An 18901-nucleotide genomic window follows, 5' to 3' on the forward strand; every position below is an offset into this window, starting at 1 on the left:
TACCTATGTCTATACGTTTATTTTACGTTTCAAAAACGTTTTCAACAATTCAATGTTTTCTTACGTCGATGCTTTGTTTTTCACATCAACGATAATTATCGTACAAACAAGAATCATTTTTATGGTTTCATTGTTTCCAGAGGACACTTTAAACTTAAAGGTTTATTTTGATTTTTATCAGACATCATAGTAAGAATTGATATTTATGAAGTAGTTTTTACCGTGTTAATATTGATTATTTGAGATTAATTAAGGGTATTTGTCAACGATCACAAAAAAAGCAAGAGATTGACATGTCAGTGAAGCGTCAACATAGTTTCCCGCCAAAATCAAAGCCACAATTTAATGTTATAAAGACTACCGACAGAACTTAAATGGCTCCTAGACTGACGAACGAGACATTTCATTAAACCAGAGACTTTATATAAATGTGTTGTTTGATTTTTCTTAGCTTTTCCCTTTTATGCAATATGGGATGAAATTACCACTTGACTCGAGTTCAGACTACCATCTTGAACGTCTTCACCCCTATTAATTCAATTACAGTGATATCCATCGTAAATGTCAATTTATATATAATTGCTTGAAATGTATCGAACTCACTGACGTGTTGCAATGCGATAACGTGTTAAATACGATTAAATAGACGACGTAAAAGTTTTTTTTTTTTTTTAATAAAAATGGCCGAACTGGCATCTGTGCGCCAATCATACTTGACTTCACTACAGTGTACAGTGTGTTCCTGGACTCGTTGCATTTGCAACTGCAGTTGCTTTACTTGAATACTTATCTACTGCCGCAGCTGTCTACAAAAAGCTCAACTAAGGTAAAAAGTCATGTGTACTGGATCTGATTTAACGCGTACTTAGACGCTTTGTGAGAGATCTATAGATGAAATTTGGTAGATTCTTGTGCCAAGATCCATCTTCAGGTAGCCATATTGGTAATGTGATGTCACGATTTTATCTTTGATAATCATGATGCCTACTCTTAATTTCTCATGGAAATAAACACTCCCGTTTTGTCTTAGGTCGTAATTATTGGTGCACACCACATCTTGGGTGTTTTCCCAGCCCCTTAGTAGTATAGGCCTGTATAACATGAATTACCTAGAGGGACTTGGGTTCCTTGAAGGAAATTGAACCTCGTCCAACCCCGATCATTTGGCCATATAGCTAATGTCGCCATGTTGCTTGCTTTGGGATGCGTCACTTCCAGGACGGCCATCTCCCCCAAATCTAACCGCACCCAATCCGTAATAAATCGAAAAAAGGAAATTACGAAATTACCGCCTGTGTCATCCTACTAGGCCTAACCTTTCAAAGGTACCGAGTCCTAAGTACTTCGCAAAGGGCATCCCCAGTTACCTCTTAGCAGGGTATACCCTTACAACTGCAAGGTTTACTAGATTAGGTAAATCAATATTCTTACTATATTATAGCAATGGGTATTGCTATATAGCCTAAGCATTCCGTATCGTTCGTCCCCGCGAATACGAGAGCCACCAGGAATCGGGGCGTCAAATGTATTTCGCCGTGTTTAGTACAAGCCCTGGGGGGTTAATTACAGTCGTCCGAATAAATATTACTTAAAATTCTTGTTCAGGAGGTAAAACTGCATAGAAAAATCGGTCAATCATATGAAGGTCCGAATAAGCCTGGATAAAGGTCCGAATAAGCCTGTTCCCCATCATCATCGGGTGGATCAGCCTAATTCACTTGATATTTAATAGGTGAAACAAGAATACAAGGTAGATCTAGGGTACTTATCCGCGGCGGCCCAGACTATTGCAGTTGTGGTTTTCTATGCAGTTTTACCTCCTGAACAAGAATTTTTAGTATCATTTATTCGGAGGACTGTAATTAACCTCCAGGGGCCAGTACTAAACAAGGCAAAATACATTGGACGCCCCGATCCCTAGTGGATGTCGTATTCGCAGTTACGTTTCTTGCAGGGTAATTCTAAAAATTAGTGGATACGACATCCACTAGGGATTGGGGCGTCCAATGTATTAAGTCGTGTTTAGTACTGGCCCCTGGGGGTTAATTACATTCGTCCGAATAAATATTACTTTAAATTCTTGTCCAGTAAGGTAAATAACGTAGGAAAACGTCAACCGCCATAGTCTACTTTACTGCGGAATGAAGGCTTAGAATTACCCCATCTTTAAGCATACCATTTAAATGGAGGAAGTTTCGTCAACATAATGTGATATATGAAAGCGCCATACGAACTAAAATAGGCATGTGAGGTCTTCGTAAAATTTGTTTTTAAGGCCGTTTTTAAATACAGTATGGCGTCCACTGACTGAGGTGCCGTTTGTAACCGCTAAGGATCCAACATCTTTCCCAGCCCTCCCAGTACTCATTTGAACAATGTTAAGAGTATATATGTAACTTTTATTGATCTTACTCAAGATTGCAGTTGTAATCAGCACAATAAAACAACATTTTGTTGTCTATATTAGTGAAAGTATGAAACTTCTTATTCCCTGGGTCATGGTTTGAACTGAAATTCCTTTTTACCTTGTAATCAGTGGTTTTATCCTTACTGCCATCATAACTGAAACTCCACAGTGCTTATTTGATTGTAATTATACATATTTTGGTCTTACTTCACTCTAAATTGCACCTAAACTACGTTGTTGTTCCTGGTTCCTAAGCGCTCACTCCACAAACACAGTTGAGGGCAGCACACGACTACATGGTTTATGAGGTGCAAAGCTTTATTCTCTTAATTGCTTACCTTATTCATTAATAAGTTTAACTTTACTTTGCTACTTAAAAATGTTTATTTTAATTCATGTCTATTATCCCTTTTTTGCAACCAAATTAACCCCGAAAAATTACAGATATTTGTAAAGTAGATAGGAGCAGACAACAGCAAAATGTCATCGTTGCCAATTTAGTGGAGCTTCACACATACGCCGATGCATTAACAAACTGTTTCCATGAATTCTAGTTGTCATAGTAATGCAATAATGATAGAATTGCTCTAATATGTATATATACTACAAATAGATAAGCTAATTTCACTTATTTCCTCGGTTTTGTTTAAGTCTTATACCCAGTTTGGAGGGTAAACGCATACCATTTGGCAACACTGATAAACAATAGAAGAGCGCGAACAACTCTGTAGGTACTGTTCACAGCAAAACTGTTAATATTAGAGTCAGGGATCTAGTTACTTACTCAACAACAAATATTTTCAAATTAATAATCATGAATAGTATGTAAAAAACTTATGCAATTCATGACCTTATACTGCTGTTTAACTATTTATTTAAATGATTATCTAGTGCATGCTTCTTCTTTTTAACAAAACATTGTAGTTTCCTTGGATTTGCCGTGGTTGGTGTCATTGTTTTCGATTGTTGTGAAGAAAGTGCCCCAGTGTCTATGGGTACAAGTGGTGTGTGGATTTAGAACATGGAATGGAAAGTTTGACACAAGTGACTCCGCAAACATCGAGATGGCGTCAATCTTCTACATTTTGGTGTTATAAGTAAAAATTTCGAAAGCGTTTTGGAGGTATGTTTGCACTGTGCATGGCTAGACTTTCATTAACCCCTGTTTAATCTTAAAATATGGCCTTAATTTCTAATTGTGGAGAAAATACTTACTTCAAAAGGATAGTAGAGGCCTTAAGCTGTTATTCTCACCACCGATGACTCATGACTAGTACCCATCTCCAGTGCCAGGACGTGTTAAAGTACTTTTTCGGAGGGTGAATCCACACGGTGAAAACTGGATCAGCTAGTCCAGTTAGTTGTTTCCCCTAGGCTAGGCTATGTCAAATATTTATGATTGTGGAAAACAATGAAAAGATGGGCAGTTTGTCTGCTTACAGAAGCAGAGATTGTAAAGAAGCAAAGCAGGCACACTATTCATGTGAGGTGCAGAGCTTTCATTCCTTTCATTCCAATTTGGTACCTCAAAATGAACATCAGAAACCTTCAAATGAGTTTGAACATGGGGCAGTAGGTTAAATTTGAACGACTGTCAGAACGATTGTTGTTATCGACAAACACAGACGCTATTTAGACAGCATGAACGATCTCCGCTATGATTTCAGTCTGAACAAAGATTTTGTCTTGAAGACATCGCATCATCTCTAGAAGAGACGTGCGTGACAGTGTTATGATGGCAGACAAACACATACATTGAACAACACATTGAACAACCTGTGTATGACAGACTTGAGTCGCAAGCCAGCAACCTGGATTTGAAAGATTCCCACTGAGATCATTCAGACCACAAAACTCCGCCCACTTTTGCATTCAGACAAGCCCATACACAATGTTTTTGCGAACGATACAGACAATTGATTACACAGTTGTCCAGTGTATGGGACCTTAATGGAACGGAGCCATCCAGGCAGCACACCGAGACCTCTATGCTCCTCTCGAAATGTTTTCTCCCAGATTACAAAATAATGGCATAATTCAAGTGCTTTTTCGGGAAGTGTCTGTTCTGACTTATGAGACAGATGGCTGCTATGTTGCCATTCAGTCCTTTACCCTATTGCATTTTGGAATTGTAAGTTAAGTATATCTTAGTTTTACCAGACCACTGAGCTCGTAGGGCTGGCCCGAACGATTAGATATTTTTATGTAGCTAGGAACCAATTGGTTACCTAGCAATGGGACTTACAGCTTATTGTGGGATCCGAACCACATTATATCCAAGAAATTGAATTTCTATCCACCAGAAATTGATTCCTCCTCTGGTTCCCGTGTTGGGCCGAGCCGAGAATCGGAACTTTTGGACCACCAGATTGGTAGCCAAGGCGCTAAATCGCACTCGTCCAATGAGGAACTGTAAATGTAAATTTTTGCGTGGTATTTTTGTGGCTGTTTGCAAAATTTTCTGGGGAGGTAGATTTAGGGTAAATGAACTGAGTGGGTGATCGTTAGCGGCCATCTCTAACGCACTCTTGGTCCACCTTAAAAAAAAGTAACTTGAAACTTCTCTGGCCATGGAACAGCAGACAAAAGTTTGTGGCCTCTATGCTCCCTCACGAAGTAAGTTGTTCTCGGTCCTAAATTATTGTTAATTAAAATGGCATGATTCCAAGGCGCTTTTTCAGGAACAGTGGCTGCGATTCTGGAAAGAGCTGGCCGCCATGTCAACTTAGCTGGGGTTATTTTTTTTTTTTTTTTTATTTAAAAACCCGAAGTAATAACTCTGCATCGGGTGGATTTCCTGGGAAATTGCATTTTTGTTCATGAAACTTACCATGTCAAAGATATATAAATATAGCCTGTATTCTCCTGAAGTCCGACAGAATTTCTAAAAAAACTTACGCACACGTAGTGGGAGTAGGGTTGGTTAGTACCCATTCCCGCCGCTGGGAGGCGGGTATCAGGAAACACCATTCCCATTTTCTATCAGAATTTTTTGTTTTCCTGTCGCCGGGGTTGTTGTAAACCATCTGTTTGACAGCACCTTCCGTCTCAGGATTTTGGAAAAAACGTTTCTTTGCTTGAGTTATCCCTCTTTGACTTTTTTGGTTGATTTGGTTATTGGGATCCCGGATAGCTTTGGCATACGTGAACTTTGGATTGTTTTTTGAAATTTGGCTTGGTTTTTTCCTTAAATATGTCAGGTTCTAGTTACGGGCTAGGTTCCCAAAGAGTGTGTATGAAAGACGAATGCAAGGTGAGGGTTACCAAAAAGCTTTATTGGTTTGATCCTCCACACAGTTGTTTAAAGGTTGGTAGGGGGCAAGTGTGTAAGGTTATGATTTTCCGCTGCACCTGGAGTGTGAAAGTTTGAATGATGCTCAAATGGAAGACATTGGAATCCTATCGTAAATAAATTAGAGCATGATTAGGATCAGGAGGTCTTCCTCCAGGAGGTAAATCGGGTAGTAGACAGGGTAATAATGTGAACCCCTTCTCTAACCCTTTTGGAATCTTTATTTTATTTTGTGAACTCCAACTAACCCTGCCCCCGGGTTAGTGTTGCCTTTCGGGCCCATCAAGTTGGTGTCTGCGGAGGGTAATGCCCTTGTCTCTTATTTTAGATTCTTTGAAAACTTCTGGCAAATCTAAGGTTGTCTAGCCCTTGAAAAAACAGGGAAAAGTGCTAATTGGGTAGTGATAGTGCCCCTAGTGAAGTGGAGGGGGCGGGCGTCAGTATCGGCCCACCACACCTATAGCGCCTCTAGGCTGGGAACCTCTGCCGGACCTCCCAGGACCTCAGGGCGAGGGCAAATGTCGAAGGCCGAAGGAGGGTTACGGGGATCCCCCACCGATTTCTGACGTCCACTTCAGGCAGTACCATGTTGGAACGCTTTCCCAGGCTGCTAAGGAGCGTGCTCGAGCCACGTGTCCTAAAGGTATTGGGTTTCTCGTTCTTCCGACGGCGTCCTTCCCGCGCCAAGGGGTCGGGAATCTCGTTCGGAATTATCGCGAACCTTTTGAAGCGGGACGTTTCAATATCAGGACGCTTCACTGTCATGCTTTTGTCTGATTGGCATTCTTCTTCTCCGGTAAACAAGCGTGTCCTTTCAGCCCCAGAAAGGAAGGCCTAGGTCGTCTTCCGATGATGACGCTTTGAGCGCCCCCAGTTCCGGCTCTAGAGCTAAGGCTGTTCCTGGGAGACGGAAGAAAGGCGTCCCCTCGCCCCACCTCACCTTCTCGCGACGGGCATGGCTTTCTTCCTCCTCGATACTAGAACCTTCAGCAGACGGAGATAATCCCTTGCTTATGCAGCGACAACTGGATGCTTTACTTAAGCAGCAAGGAAACGGTTTCTGGCCGTAAGAAGGTACGATAGACTTCCGATCAAGAGATCAAGACCAGTCTTCTCCGCCTGCTCGTCTTTCGTCTCCGTTTCATGGTATTTTCGTCTTCTTAGCTTCGTTCTCCCCCAAGCGTTTCGTCATAGGGTGGAAAGTAAAACCGTCAGGAGAGAGAGAGGTTTTCTTCATTCTGCCTGCCCTTATCATTCTTCTCGACGTGAGGAACGCTCGGCGTTCCGAACATCGACGTTTCTGATGAACGATGCTTTAGTTTTCTGGCGGACGGAAGTTTGGTACGTCACCGCTACCGCTTCGTCATGCTTGTTGTTGACGTTCATCGGGTGGACGTCCGTCAAGTGTCAATTCCTGTCTCTTTGCGGGACGCTTCAGAGGGACGCTGGAGGGACGCTTCCCGCTCATTGCTGCTTTTGGACGTTTCGTTGGACTCTCCGGGAGGGACGCTAGGTTAGAAGACGCTCCGATGGACTCTAATAAGACCCATCGTCCGTAAAGAGGCGTTCTTGGACGCAGAGTTAACGGAAGTTTCGCTCTCACGATCGGGCCATTGTTCCCAGAGTCCGTTTAGATTGACGCTAACACGTCCCTTCCTTCTACTTCGCGTTCTACTCAAGTTGTGCTTTGCTTGATCCTGTGTCGGCTAATCGATTCTGTTTAAGGGATACGTTACCCTCTTCTTCTCGTCAATCAGTTCTGATAGGAAGACTTGGAGTGTAAAGGTCTTCTACCTCGTTTCTTCGGAGTAAGGAAGAAGGGGAATTGAGCTGTTCTTCGGCGAGGAGGTTGATGAAGAACAACCCACCTCATACGTCGTCTTTTCTTCAGATCTTCAAGTTTTGGGCTCGGCTGCTCCGTGATTCTTTTGGAGAATACCGCTTCCTTATCCTTCGGCTCCTCCTTCTCCTCCATCGCAGTTTTCGTCGTCGAAAGCTAAGAAAGACACCAGGGTTGTTAATTTGTTAAGTGAAAACGTCTTGTCTACCAAGAGGGCTTTTCCGGAAAGTTAACCACTTGGTGGATGGAGTACTAGGAAAGCTAAAGGAAGCACCACTTTCGCCCTGCCTCCGTCTAGGGCTTAGCGGTAATGGCAGGGATGTGGTATGGGTGGTTGGTATGGAAACCGGTGCGGATTTTAGGTTTGAAGGTTCCGACGTCGGCACAGGGAGATTTCGCCATGCGTTGTAGATGCCTCAAAAAGAGCTTCTGTTAGCCTCCAGCGAAGGGGTGTCGTGGGACCTATGTCCAAGATGGAGGGATCATCTGTTGAAGGGTCTGTTTAGATCCTTAGAAGTATTTGTAACTTCTTAGACTGGTGTCTCGGAGTGCTAGACAAACCAGTCTCGTAAGGCCAGATTCGCTCAGCTTGGGGGTGGGAGAGCTGTTCCAGTGTTTTGTCATGCATGGACAAGGCCGTCAGGGATGGCTCAGAGGAATTAAGCATCTACATTTTTCAGCAGGCGTGTTGAAGAAGAGATCGCTGTGATTGTAATTTTGGCGGCTAAGTCTGTCTCCCCTCCCTCCGCCAGAAAGGACAGAACTTTTTGTGTGCCCGTTCTCGCGTCATCTCTTTCCCCCAGGCTTTGGTGAAGGATCTGGCAGTAAGTCCTACAGGAAAAGAAGCCACTCAAGACCTTTTTGACACAGTTCGTCGAGGCGTCCTCTGCTGTCCCTTCCACGTCTTCAGGAGTTCAGTCTTAAGAAAGCAGAAGCCCTTTTCGTGAGGTGATCGTTCAGCTAGGATCTGTACCCCGAGGAAGATGATCTTCCTAGAGGTAGAGCCCCCAGGCTAAGTCCCCAGGGGCAAGAAGGTGAGAATGCGTGCCTTCAGTCACCGGTAGGAGCCAAGGCTTTCAGTTGTTTTGGAGGAGCTGGATAGGAAAAAGAGAGGCAGAGACCCTGGTCTCTCAACAATCCATAGAGAAGGGGTACAAGATTCCGTTCGTAAAGCCATCCCCCCTCTTGACTTCCGACTCCCAGGGACTTGTCCCCGGTTCGTATCCATCAAGAAAACAGCAAAGGATTCTTTTCGATACTGCTCGAGCAGATTGGGCTCGGAAAGAAAACGAGCAGTGGAAACAGGTCTTTAGACCTGGTTACGCCAGGATTTTACAACAGATTGTTTTCTTGTTCCGAAAACACATCGGAGGGTCGGCGGCCTGGTCCCTTGGACGTAAGTTCGTCTGAACCTCTTTATAGAAAATCAAAACAGTTCAAGATGGAGGACACCTCAGTTCAGTTTTTTGGGGGCCTTAGGACCGGGGGTGGGATTGGATGGTATCACTCGATCTTCAGGACGCAATACTTTCATGTCCCGATACACCCCCAGTCTATGAAGTACCTTGTCGGTTCGTCCTGAAAGGAAAGGTGTTTCAGTTCAGGGCTCTCGTGTTTCGGTCTGAGTACGGCCCCCATTTGTGTTCACCATCTTAATGCAAGAATGGGCGAGGTTGGCTCCATCTTTTCCAACATCAGGCTCCTCGCTTCTACTTGGACGGACTGGCTCCATCCGAGCTTCTTTCGCAGACCCGGTGCCCTGGAGGACCCTGAATAAATGACTTTCTGTCTTTAGCTGCGTCCCTGGGACTTCTGGTTGCGAACTTCGAAAAGTCACATCTGACCCCAACACAGTCCATCGTGTATCTGGGGATTTCAGATGGATTCAGTGGGCTTTTCGGGCTTTTCCGTCCCAGGAAACGTCAGCAAACAAGGCATCGAGAAAAGTGTCAGCCTTTCTAGGGAAGGATTCATGGCTCGGTGAGGGAATGGATTGGAGTCTGCTGGGGACCATTTCCTCGCTGGAGAAGTTTTGTTTGTCCCTGGGGCAGGCTAAACATCTCCGACCTCTTCAGTTCTTCCTGTCGGACAATTGGACAGAGAAGGACAACTTTGATATGATCTTAACCATCTCAGAAGAGGTGAAGAGCCATCTAAGATGGTGGCTCGATCCGTTAAAGCTCTCAGAGGGCATATCCCTCAAGCTTCGGAACCCCGACCTAGTGTTGTTCTCCGACGCGTCATCCACGGGGTGGGGAGCAACACTAGGGGGGGAGGAAGTGTCAGGCACCTGGAGAGGGGAACAGGTAGCCTGGCATATCAACTTCAAGGAGCTGGCAGCGGTTCAATTAGCGCTCCAGTTCTTTCAGGACAAAGTCTCCCGTCGAGTAGTTCAAGTCAACTCGGACAATACCACAGCCCTGGCATACTTGAAGAAACAAGGAGGAACTCACTCTCGCTCCCTGTTCGCTCTAGCGAAGGAAATTCTGATTTGGGCGAAGGCGAGAGAGATCACGATCTTGACAAGGTTCATTGCCGGAGTCGAGAACGTCCGGTCGGATCTCCTCAGTCGACAAGGTCAGTTGCTGCCGACAGAGTGGACCCTCAATCAGGACGTATGCCAGGAGCTGTGGAGTCTTTGGGGACGCCCCTTGGTAGACGTTTTTGCAACCGTAAGGATGGCGAGACTTCCTCTTTACTGCTCCCCAGTTCTAGATCCGGGGGCAGTAGCAGTGGACGCCCTGTTATGGGATTGGACGGGCCTAGACCTCTACGCATTTCCCCCCTTCAAGATTCTGGTGGGAAGTGATGAGAAAGTTCACAGCTTCGGAGGGGACGAGGTTGACGTTAATCGCCCCCTTTTGGCCTGCAGCGATCTGGTTTCACAGAGGTGATGTCCTACCTGGTGGATTTTCCGAGATCTCTTCCGTTAAGGAGAGATCTACTCAAACAGCCCCACTTCGAGAGGTACCACAAAAACCTCTCCGCTCTGAGTCTGACTGCGTTCAGACTATCCAGAAGTTGGCCAGAGCGAGAGGTTTTTCGAAACCTGTGGCTAAAGCTATCGCCACCGCGAGAAGACCTTCGTCAATCGCAGTTTACCAGTCGAAGTGGGCAGCTTTTAGGAGCTGGTGTAGGAAGAAAGGAGTTTCCTCTACCACGACCTCTGTGAGCCAGATCGCCGACTTCCTTCTTTATCTCAGACGAGATTTGAAGCTCGCAGTGTCAACCATTAAAGGCTACAGAAGTGTCTTATCTGTAGTTTTTCGACATAGAGGTCTTGACCTTGCTAATAATAAAGACCTACATGGTTCTCAAGTTTTTAACGTCAAGCCGCTTCGAACCTATTTACTCTGCCTCTTTGCGAGATTTGACGAAGAAGACTGTATTCCTAACTGCTCTGGCGACGGCGAAGAGGGTTAGCGAGATACAGGCGATTAGTAAACACGTCGGCTTCAAAGGGCATAATGCAATCTGCTCTTTGAGTATGTCATTCCTGGCTAAGAATGAGAACCCTTCCAACCTTGGCCTAAGACGTTCGAAATCAAAGGTATGGCAGAAATCATTGGTCAAGAGCCAGAAAGAGTCCTGTGTCCTGTTAGGGCTCTTAAAGAATATCTTGTAGGACAAAGGAGTGTAGAGGTTCTGCGGAGAAACTTATGGTGTTCGGTTAAGAGGCCTAATATGCCCATGTCTAAGAATGCACTGGCATTCTTTTTGAGGAACACCATTAAGGAGGCGCACGCTTATTGTCAAGATAGTGACTTTAAGCTTTTAAAGTTAACGCTCATGAAGTAAGGGCTATTTCGACTTCTATAGCCTTTCAGAAAAATATGGCTCTCAAAGATATTTTAAGTGCCACTTTTTGGAGAAGTAACTCGGTGTTCGCCTCGCACTATTTACGGGAGGTCAGAACGACATATGAGAACTGTTACTCTCTTGGACCATACGTCACCGCAGACACTATCTTGGGGGCAGGAGGTAGCACTCATCCTTTCCCACAGAAAAGGGTAGGTGAGTTTTTAATGTTCGTAATGTTTATGGTTGTAGGGTCGGCCGCCGAATGCGGTCTTCCCTTCTTTTAGCCTTTGGTATATGGGAGTATTTGGTTAGGCTAACTTAGGTGGTGGTGTTTTGCCTCGTTGTCCTCTTGAGTATGGTCATGATCTAGTCACATTGTGGTCTCGTCCCCGTTGGCAGATCATCTAGAGCGCACCAACTACACAGGTCTCTACCTTGTTGGTAACTCTAGTGAAGCAGATGCAGGCTTGGGTGACAGTAATCACGAAGTCAGCTATGCTAACAGGTAAGGAACCAAGATGTCAATCATCTACATATATATGTTTCCTAAATCCTTTTCTGTCTCTCCCACCGCCAAAGGTGGGATTCAGCTATATATATATCTGACAGGTAAGTTTCATGAACAAAATGATATTGTTAAGATACAATAAAGTTTGTTCATACTTACCTGGCAGATATATATATTTTAAGTACCCACCCACCTCCCCTCAGGAGACAGTGGAGATAGAAATCTGATAGAAAATGGGAATGGTTCCTGATACCCGCCTCCCAGCGGCGGGAATGGGTACTAACCACCGTACTCCCACTACGTGTGTCGTAAGTTTTTAGAAATTCTGTCGGACTTCAGAGAATACAGCTATATATATATCTGCCAGGTAAGTATGAACAAACTTTATTGTATCTTAACAATATCATTTGCCTATATTTTGGTTGTTTATTAAGAATTTACTGATAGTTTTTGGGTAGTCAACCATAATTAATCTGTAATTTTCCTTAGCACTCTATACTATATAGTAAGGGGGACCCGTAAGAAATGTGGGATTTTTGGTGGGGTTAGACCATGGGGAGAATTATTACCCTAGAATTACTATGTATCCTATGGTGAAGGAGATCAATGGGAAAGTGCATATATGGGTGTGGTAAAGGTTACCCTGGAAGAGGCAAAAGTCAACCTTTTGTTTTGTGGTTTTAGAAAACGTAGAATGTATTTGTTGAAGGTTAAGCCTGGAAGAGGCAAAGTTAACCTTTTGTGTTGCGATTTTAGAAACTTATGCCTTTGCCAATGGTTAAACTTGAAGGCAAAGTTAACTTTTGTTTTGTGGTTTTAGAAAACCTAGAATGTATTTGTGAAGGTTAAGCCTGGAAGAGGCAAAGTTAACCGTTTGTGTTATGAATTTGAGAAACTTTGTCAAGGAACAACAAGGTCCTCAGTGACATAATGGATAGGCTAGTGCATGAGAACTAGCTCCATATCTTCTACCTTATTGAAGTTAAACATTCATAATGTGAGCAGAAGTTGTAACTTCATTGAGTGTTAAGTCAATTTGTCACTCCAGAATAGGATTGATGTGTCACAGTAGGAGTACAATTCAGTTTTGCCCAATCTCTACCTTAAGTATACATATACAGAATTGTGTTTGAAAACAGTAAAGCCCTTAATCCACTAATAGTAGTGGGTAGTCTTTTCCTGAACCGAATAAGAGCAATTCTTTAGGTTCTTTTGTTTAAATCCCGGGTTTTAATATTTTGGGTAGCGTGAAGGTACAAATTTTGTATAGGAGCGTACCTTTATATTGTAAAGATATTCATTTTAAGTGACTGTCGTTTGATAGGGCTTTTGGACCCAGGCACAGGGGTCCCTCATACCGGTTGCGTTTCATGCTGGCTGAATCGAAGCGGTTTTCTCCGCAAGGCTGCTCTTTGCTGCATACATATGAAGCCAGCCTTGCTTCCCTGAATGGAATCCACTTGTGGTTGTAGTAAACCCTCCATGGATTCCAGATCAGGTGAGAATGTTTTGGGTTTCGTATAAGAAACCTTTAGCTTGAATGGCTGAGCGAAATTTTGTCTAGCTGCACTACCCACCATCCTCTTCGTCATGTGGGAATCAGCTAAATTTAACAGTAGGTAAGATTCATATCAAATAATATAAATTTTCATAATAAAATTTATTATTTGGATACTTACCTACTCAAAGTAGACCCACCCAGCCTCCCCACAACTTAGTGGGCTGTCAAGGAGAATTCTGACAAGAGCTAAAACATTTGAAACACACCTGGTGGAGAACAGGTAAACTACAGTCATCCGGGCAGCCATTCAATTTTTTTTTTTTTTTTTTTTTTTTTTTTTTTTTTTGTTTTTTTTTTTTTTTTTTTTTTTTTTTTTTTTTTTGTACGCCTTATTATCTTTAAATGTATGATTGTAAGAAAACATAAATCTACTGTCTCAGAGTCATTTCTGCTCTCGTTGCGAGTCTGTACTACTTATCCATCCGCACCTGTCTATGTCAACCCAGTTCGTCTGTAAAGAAATCATCAGTACCCAGCTACCTGTCTTAATCCCTGGTCCTCATACTAGGTTAGGCGAGGGTAGGGTAGTATGATAACAAAATTTATTTAGGTTTCCTGTAAAGGCTGGTCCAGGGGTATGAAGCACCCTTGGTCAGGGTAACATGGCCTGTTAGGTTAGGTTAGTATGATAACCTTCATTCTAGGTTTCTTTAAGGGGGTTTGTTTCAGACCCCAACCAGATTGACATGGAAAAACAATGGCAACATAATAATGTCAAATATTTACAAAATGATAACACAAATGAGAAATATAAATGAGAAAATATAAACATTGGGAATTAAGTCTAATATAAAAATAAGATTTACAGAAACATATATAATGCTAATACTATTAATAATACATAATTACACTTTAATTGTAATAATATTTTATCTGTATTTCCTGAAAGAACAGGCAATTTCTATCCATTTCATAATTTATACCCATATAGATATAGTATAGATGTCTATTTGATACTAATATGTGAATATATGTGTGTATGTATGCATTAAAAATATGTAAAATAGGTGCCCCTCCCATAACATTTGTCTTGACCGGTATTTCGTTTAAAATAGGATTTCTTTAAATTCATAGAAATTCTCATGTCGATTGCAAGACCCTTTGTTTTCACATAATTACTCAGTATTTCACAGCATTTCTTCTTATTTTTCTCCAAATATATCATCAGATTGCCGCGCCAGTGTGAAATCGTCCCCCTTTAATTATGTCACCCCCCCCCCCCACCCCACCCCACCCCACCCCACCCTCCCCACCCTACCCCACCCTTCTTTTAATCAATCACAGGCGTGACCACTTGCCCAGTGTAATAGGGATGCTGGTTGTTGCTTTTGACAACCTGTGTGTTTTACTTGTAAATGAATGTTAATGCACTATTACCCTCTATTTTCAGTGTCTTGTTGGATTTTATCTATCCATTATACATAATGTCAGCAGGCACAAACAGTACTAGCAGTACATCAAGGATTTGTGGTGTTAAGAGGAGAAGAATGAAAGACCATGAAGCTAGTAAGGAAAACAAGCCAGTCCTCACAGGAATTCAGTCTGCTCGTACAAAATCTAAAATTTCAGAGTCTGGCATGAAAGGCCACAAAATTTCATGTGGAGGTTGGAAAAGTGCAAAGGTGTGTATACATGCATTTGTTTTATTTTTTAATGTAATATTAATTAGTTTAATCACCCCAGTGATTCACCTTTCTTGGCTTCCAAAAGTAAGACTAATTATTGCAGCTGAATTTGGAGGGGTTGCTGGCTGATGGTTGTGATAGGACTCTAGGCAGTATACTAGGTATACGAGTAATTAGTGTTTGGATGATCTTATTCATGTAATAGTAGTCTCTGCCCTAACAAGTGGTTTACTTGGGGGTTGGGAGGTGTGGATATTTGCGATTCCTTTCCTTCTGGTGTTGTTAATGGAGTCTTTAATGTTTTCCAAGAATTCGGAAACCTTTTCCTTCCTCTCTCCTGGTTCAAATATTGTCAAATTGAAACCATTTAAATTTAAGAAAAGAATACTGTAGTTACTATCTGCTTTTAAGATATTATTCCAGGGGCATTGCACTAGATGCCTTAATCTGAAAGACATTGCTGTTGAAGTCTTTAGAGGTACGGTAAATCTAGAAATATGGCATTGAATTGCTGTGGCAGATAGCCGGTGGCATATTCAGAGTATGTATACATTGTTAGTAGTACCGGTTTGCAATCCAATTTGTGAAATTCTTGGATCCAAGTGTTTGGATTTTTTATTGAGTTTGGAATTGAAGCTGCACCCTGAGTCAGGTAGCATTGCATCATCAAACATAATCACTGCAGCAGAAACACATGAATAACAATACTAAATGGGATAAATAAAGATTACAAATATTGTAGTTTATATATAGTATATTGATATACTGGTAAATGATAGTGAGATAATTAACCCTTATAGGCTAGGCATAATGTACAATACCCCAAATTTGCCCAAAGTGTAGCAAGGCATTATCATTAAACATGGAGACACGGGTTACATCATCTTTGTTGGGATGATAATTCTCCACGAACTACAAACTTTATTTTGATATCTCTTCACTTTGCAAACATGTCCTTAATTCATGAATTAGGCACATGTATGCCCGTTTGCTATTTGAGTTTTTCAAACCAACCTCTGCCGGCCTTAAATGCACTAAGAGCAGCACTTGTAGGTATTTTCTTACTGAGATCGACATGCAACATCCTTGCTTTTTCACAAATTATCACCTCCAACACTTTGCTACAAGTTCTTTCTTAATTTCTATTTTGTTGCCTTTTTTACAGAAGGGGTAGCACCATGAACTTTCTTTGAGGACTGACCACATTTGTATGATAAGTGAATTACCTAATAATAATTACCATATACTAATTTTCAAATATTAATAAGCTTAAATAATAATAATAATGATATATGTACTTTAATTACAACATTTACATATTTCTCTAGTAAGTTGTGTGAAATTTTAAACAAAAATGAATGCATTCCCAATCTTTTCTTAAAGCTCTGAAGGTCAGATATCTGATATATATGACAGGTCTAACCTCCCCCCTCAATTCAGAGCTTTAAGAAAAGATTGGGAATAAGTATTTGTTTAAAATTTCACATAATTTACTATAGAAATCCATAAATGTTGTAATTACACTATGTATATATTATTCATTTGGTAGTCAAATAAAATAGCTACGAATGATACTGAAAAATAACTTATTGTAGTACATTTTCTTTTGAATGTATTTGTACGTAATCACGAAAATACTTAATTACATAATTAACAACCTAGCATTCTGTTTTGAGGTATGGACGTGTCTGTCAGTCTAAATTACCCATGTCTTTTAGGAATGTTCTATACAGTAGTACTATCCTAACATATGTACCTGTACTGTTAATATTTGAAAAAAATCATACTACAGGAAAATATTTGTAAAATGTATGCCCATTGCATTACAGTATGAGCAGAATGATGCGCAAAGTTATGCACTAGGCCAAAGAAAATGTGCATGTCTGAATGATAGGGAACTTTATCCCTTAAGAGTAACAGTTGTAGGCTTTGAACTTAATTTTACAACGCGACTTTGAAATTATACTAGGATGTTCTGGGATGATAATCTGGGTATATTTTTATTTGAACTGTCAAATTTGGAGATGAATTGTTAAATTAGGCAGTTTTAAGCATTTTAGGGGTGTTTTGGGATGATGCTTTTGTTGTGTATTTTGATTTGAAATATTAAATTGCTTTACTATGATAATTTAAGGTATATTTTTGCTTGAACTATTAATTAAGCAGTAAAATGTTAAAATAGGCAGTTATAATGATTTTAGTTTAAGGGGTACAAGGTGTTTGGCAGTTATAAGCGTGTAAAGGGGATTTTTGCATTTCTGTGGATTTTGTCTTTACGGGGTAGGTTCTGAAACCTATTCCTATGTAAAAATGGGGGAGGACTGTACTTATTTTGTATAATATTTTTTTGTACTGTACATTGCAAAATTACAATTACAACTTACATACTATTGGAAAAGATAACTAAAGCCAGTAACAATCCCTGGAAATATTTAAGGGTAAATACGTATGTATGGCCCATTCAAGTGATTTTGACGCTTTCCAGCAAAATTTGTTCAAATATCATGGGGCAAAATAATAATTATCAAGTATTAGAGCCATCTCCGCACCTTATACCTTTGTATGTTCAGTACAATGTCTTTGCTGCCACATAGCTTATATTTTAGAAATATTTTTGTTTACAAAACTGGTCATGTTTGTAATATGTAGTTGGTTATAATTAGTATTACATCTGAAAGTTGTTTTATCCTGTGCTGTATTGTGTTTTTAATCTATTGTTGTGAACCCTCTAGTCAGGCAAAGTTTTCTTTTTTATTTAAAGGTTAACATCAAGAAATTGCAGTCAATTTTGCCTAGTTCATCAGTAAACAGTTCTTGCACGTATGAAAATATTGCTGAGGAAAGTTTCAAATCAGTGGTTCATCATGAAACACTAACAGCAGCTCTCCTTGCATCAATTAGTAAGTTGAAATACCATAAATGTTTGTTTTGATTATTCATCCAAATATTTACTTCAGTTGACACATTTACAATTTTGAAGACTACTTTATTGTTCAACTGGGTATGTGCTCTATTAAGTGGAATTAAACTTTGTGAAGCATCTTACAAGGTACAAACTATGAAAGGGAGTTTTTAATATGATTTTACTCAAACAAGAAAAGAATATTGAACTTTGAGATCTTTTGTGACTTGAAGTGGGCCTCCTTATTCGGAGGGGATGCGTACCAGACCCCCTCGCGAATAGCTAAAATCTGTGAATGCGTAAAACCCCTCAAAAAATGCTTAGAACTGCCTATTTTGTTTGTTCAAATTAGTTCAAACACAAGAATACCCTCTAAAAATGCCTATACCTGATTATTTTAGTATATAGTTTTATCACAAAAAGTATTTTGAGTTTTCTACCCTTTCTCATTGCCCAGTTTCCATGGATATAGGTGACAATCAACTGAAATACCCATTCACACTGTTAATATAAAGAGAAATATTTTATATGTATAACTGAATTACGAAAATATGGAACGTGATAAATACCTATATATAAATAGTAAAAGAAAGAAACGATGTGTTCTGCAAGGCCTTTTGACTTCTTTTCCTTTACTGAGGCCTTGCAGAACTCCATCATTTCTCTTTCCTTCATGGATTTATTTATACTATACTGTGATTCATATAAATTATTCAAGCTACAAATGTCCTTTAATATCTAATTCGTTCTACCTCGGAATATATTTTCATGTAAACCGAAGGGGAATTTTTTTGTTGATAATGTCACTGACGTCCTGATTTCTTCTCTGTCCGCTGGGCAATGGTTCGAACCCACGAGAGGACAAAATTATTATCAACTAAAAAATTCCCCTTCGGTTTACATATTATATGAAAATATATTAATTCCGAGGTAGAGCGAATTACATATTAAAGGACATTTGTAGC

At 40.9% G+C, this 18901-nt stretch overlaps 1 protein-coding gene across 1 annotated transcript in view; it reads left to right on the top strand.

Annotated features, from left to right (window-relative positions):
• Positions 1-510: 510 nt before the first annotated feature.
• Positions 511-18901, top strand: part of LOC135210684 (uncharacterized) — a 61792-nt gene continuing 43401 nt past the window's right edge. The window contains exons 1-3 of the mRNA XM_064243459.1: positions 511-826; positions 14800-15031; positions 17796-17934. Coding sequence (XP_064099529.1) covers positions 14834-15031; positions 17796-17934 — 337 coding nt within the window. The 5' untranslated portion in view covers positions 511-826; positions 14800-14833. The remainder of the gene's footprint in view (positions 827-14799; positions 15032-17795; positions 17935-18901) is intronic.

Source organism: Macrobrachium nipponense, chromosome 4, assembly GCF_015104395.2.
Source record: "Macrobrachium nipponense isolate FS-2020 chromosome 4, ASM1510439v2, whole genome shotgun sequence".
In the NCBI taxonomy this organism is placed as follows: domain Eukaryota; kingdom Metazoa; phylum Arthropoda; class Malacostraca; order Decapoda; family Palaemonidae; genus Macrobrachium; species Macrobrachium nipponense.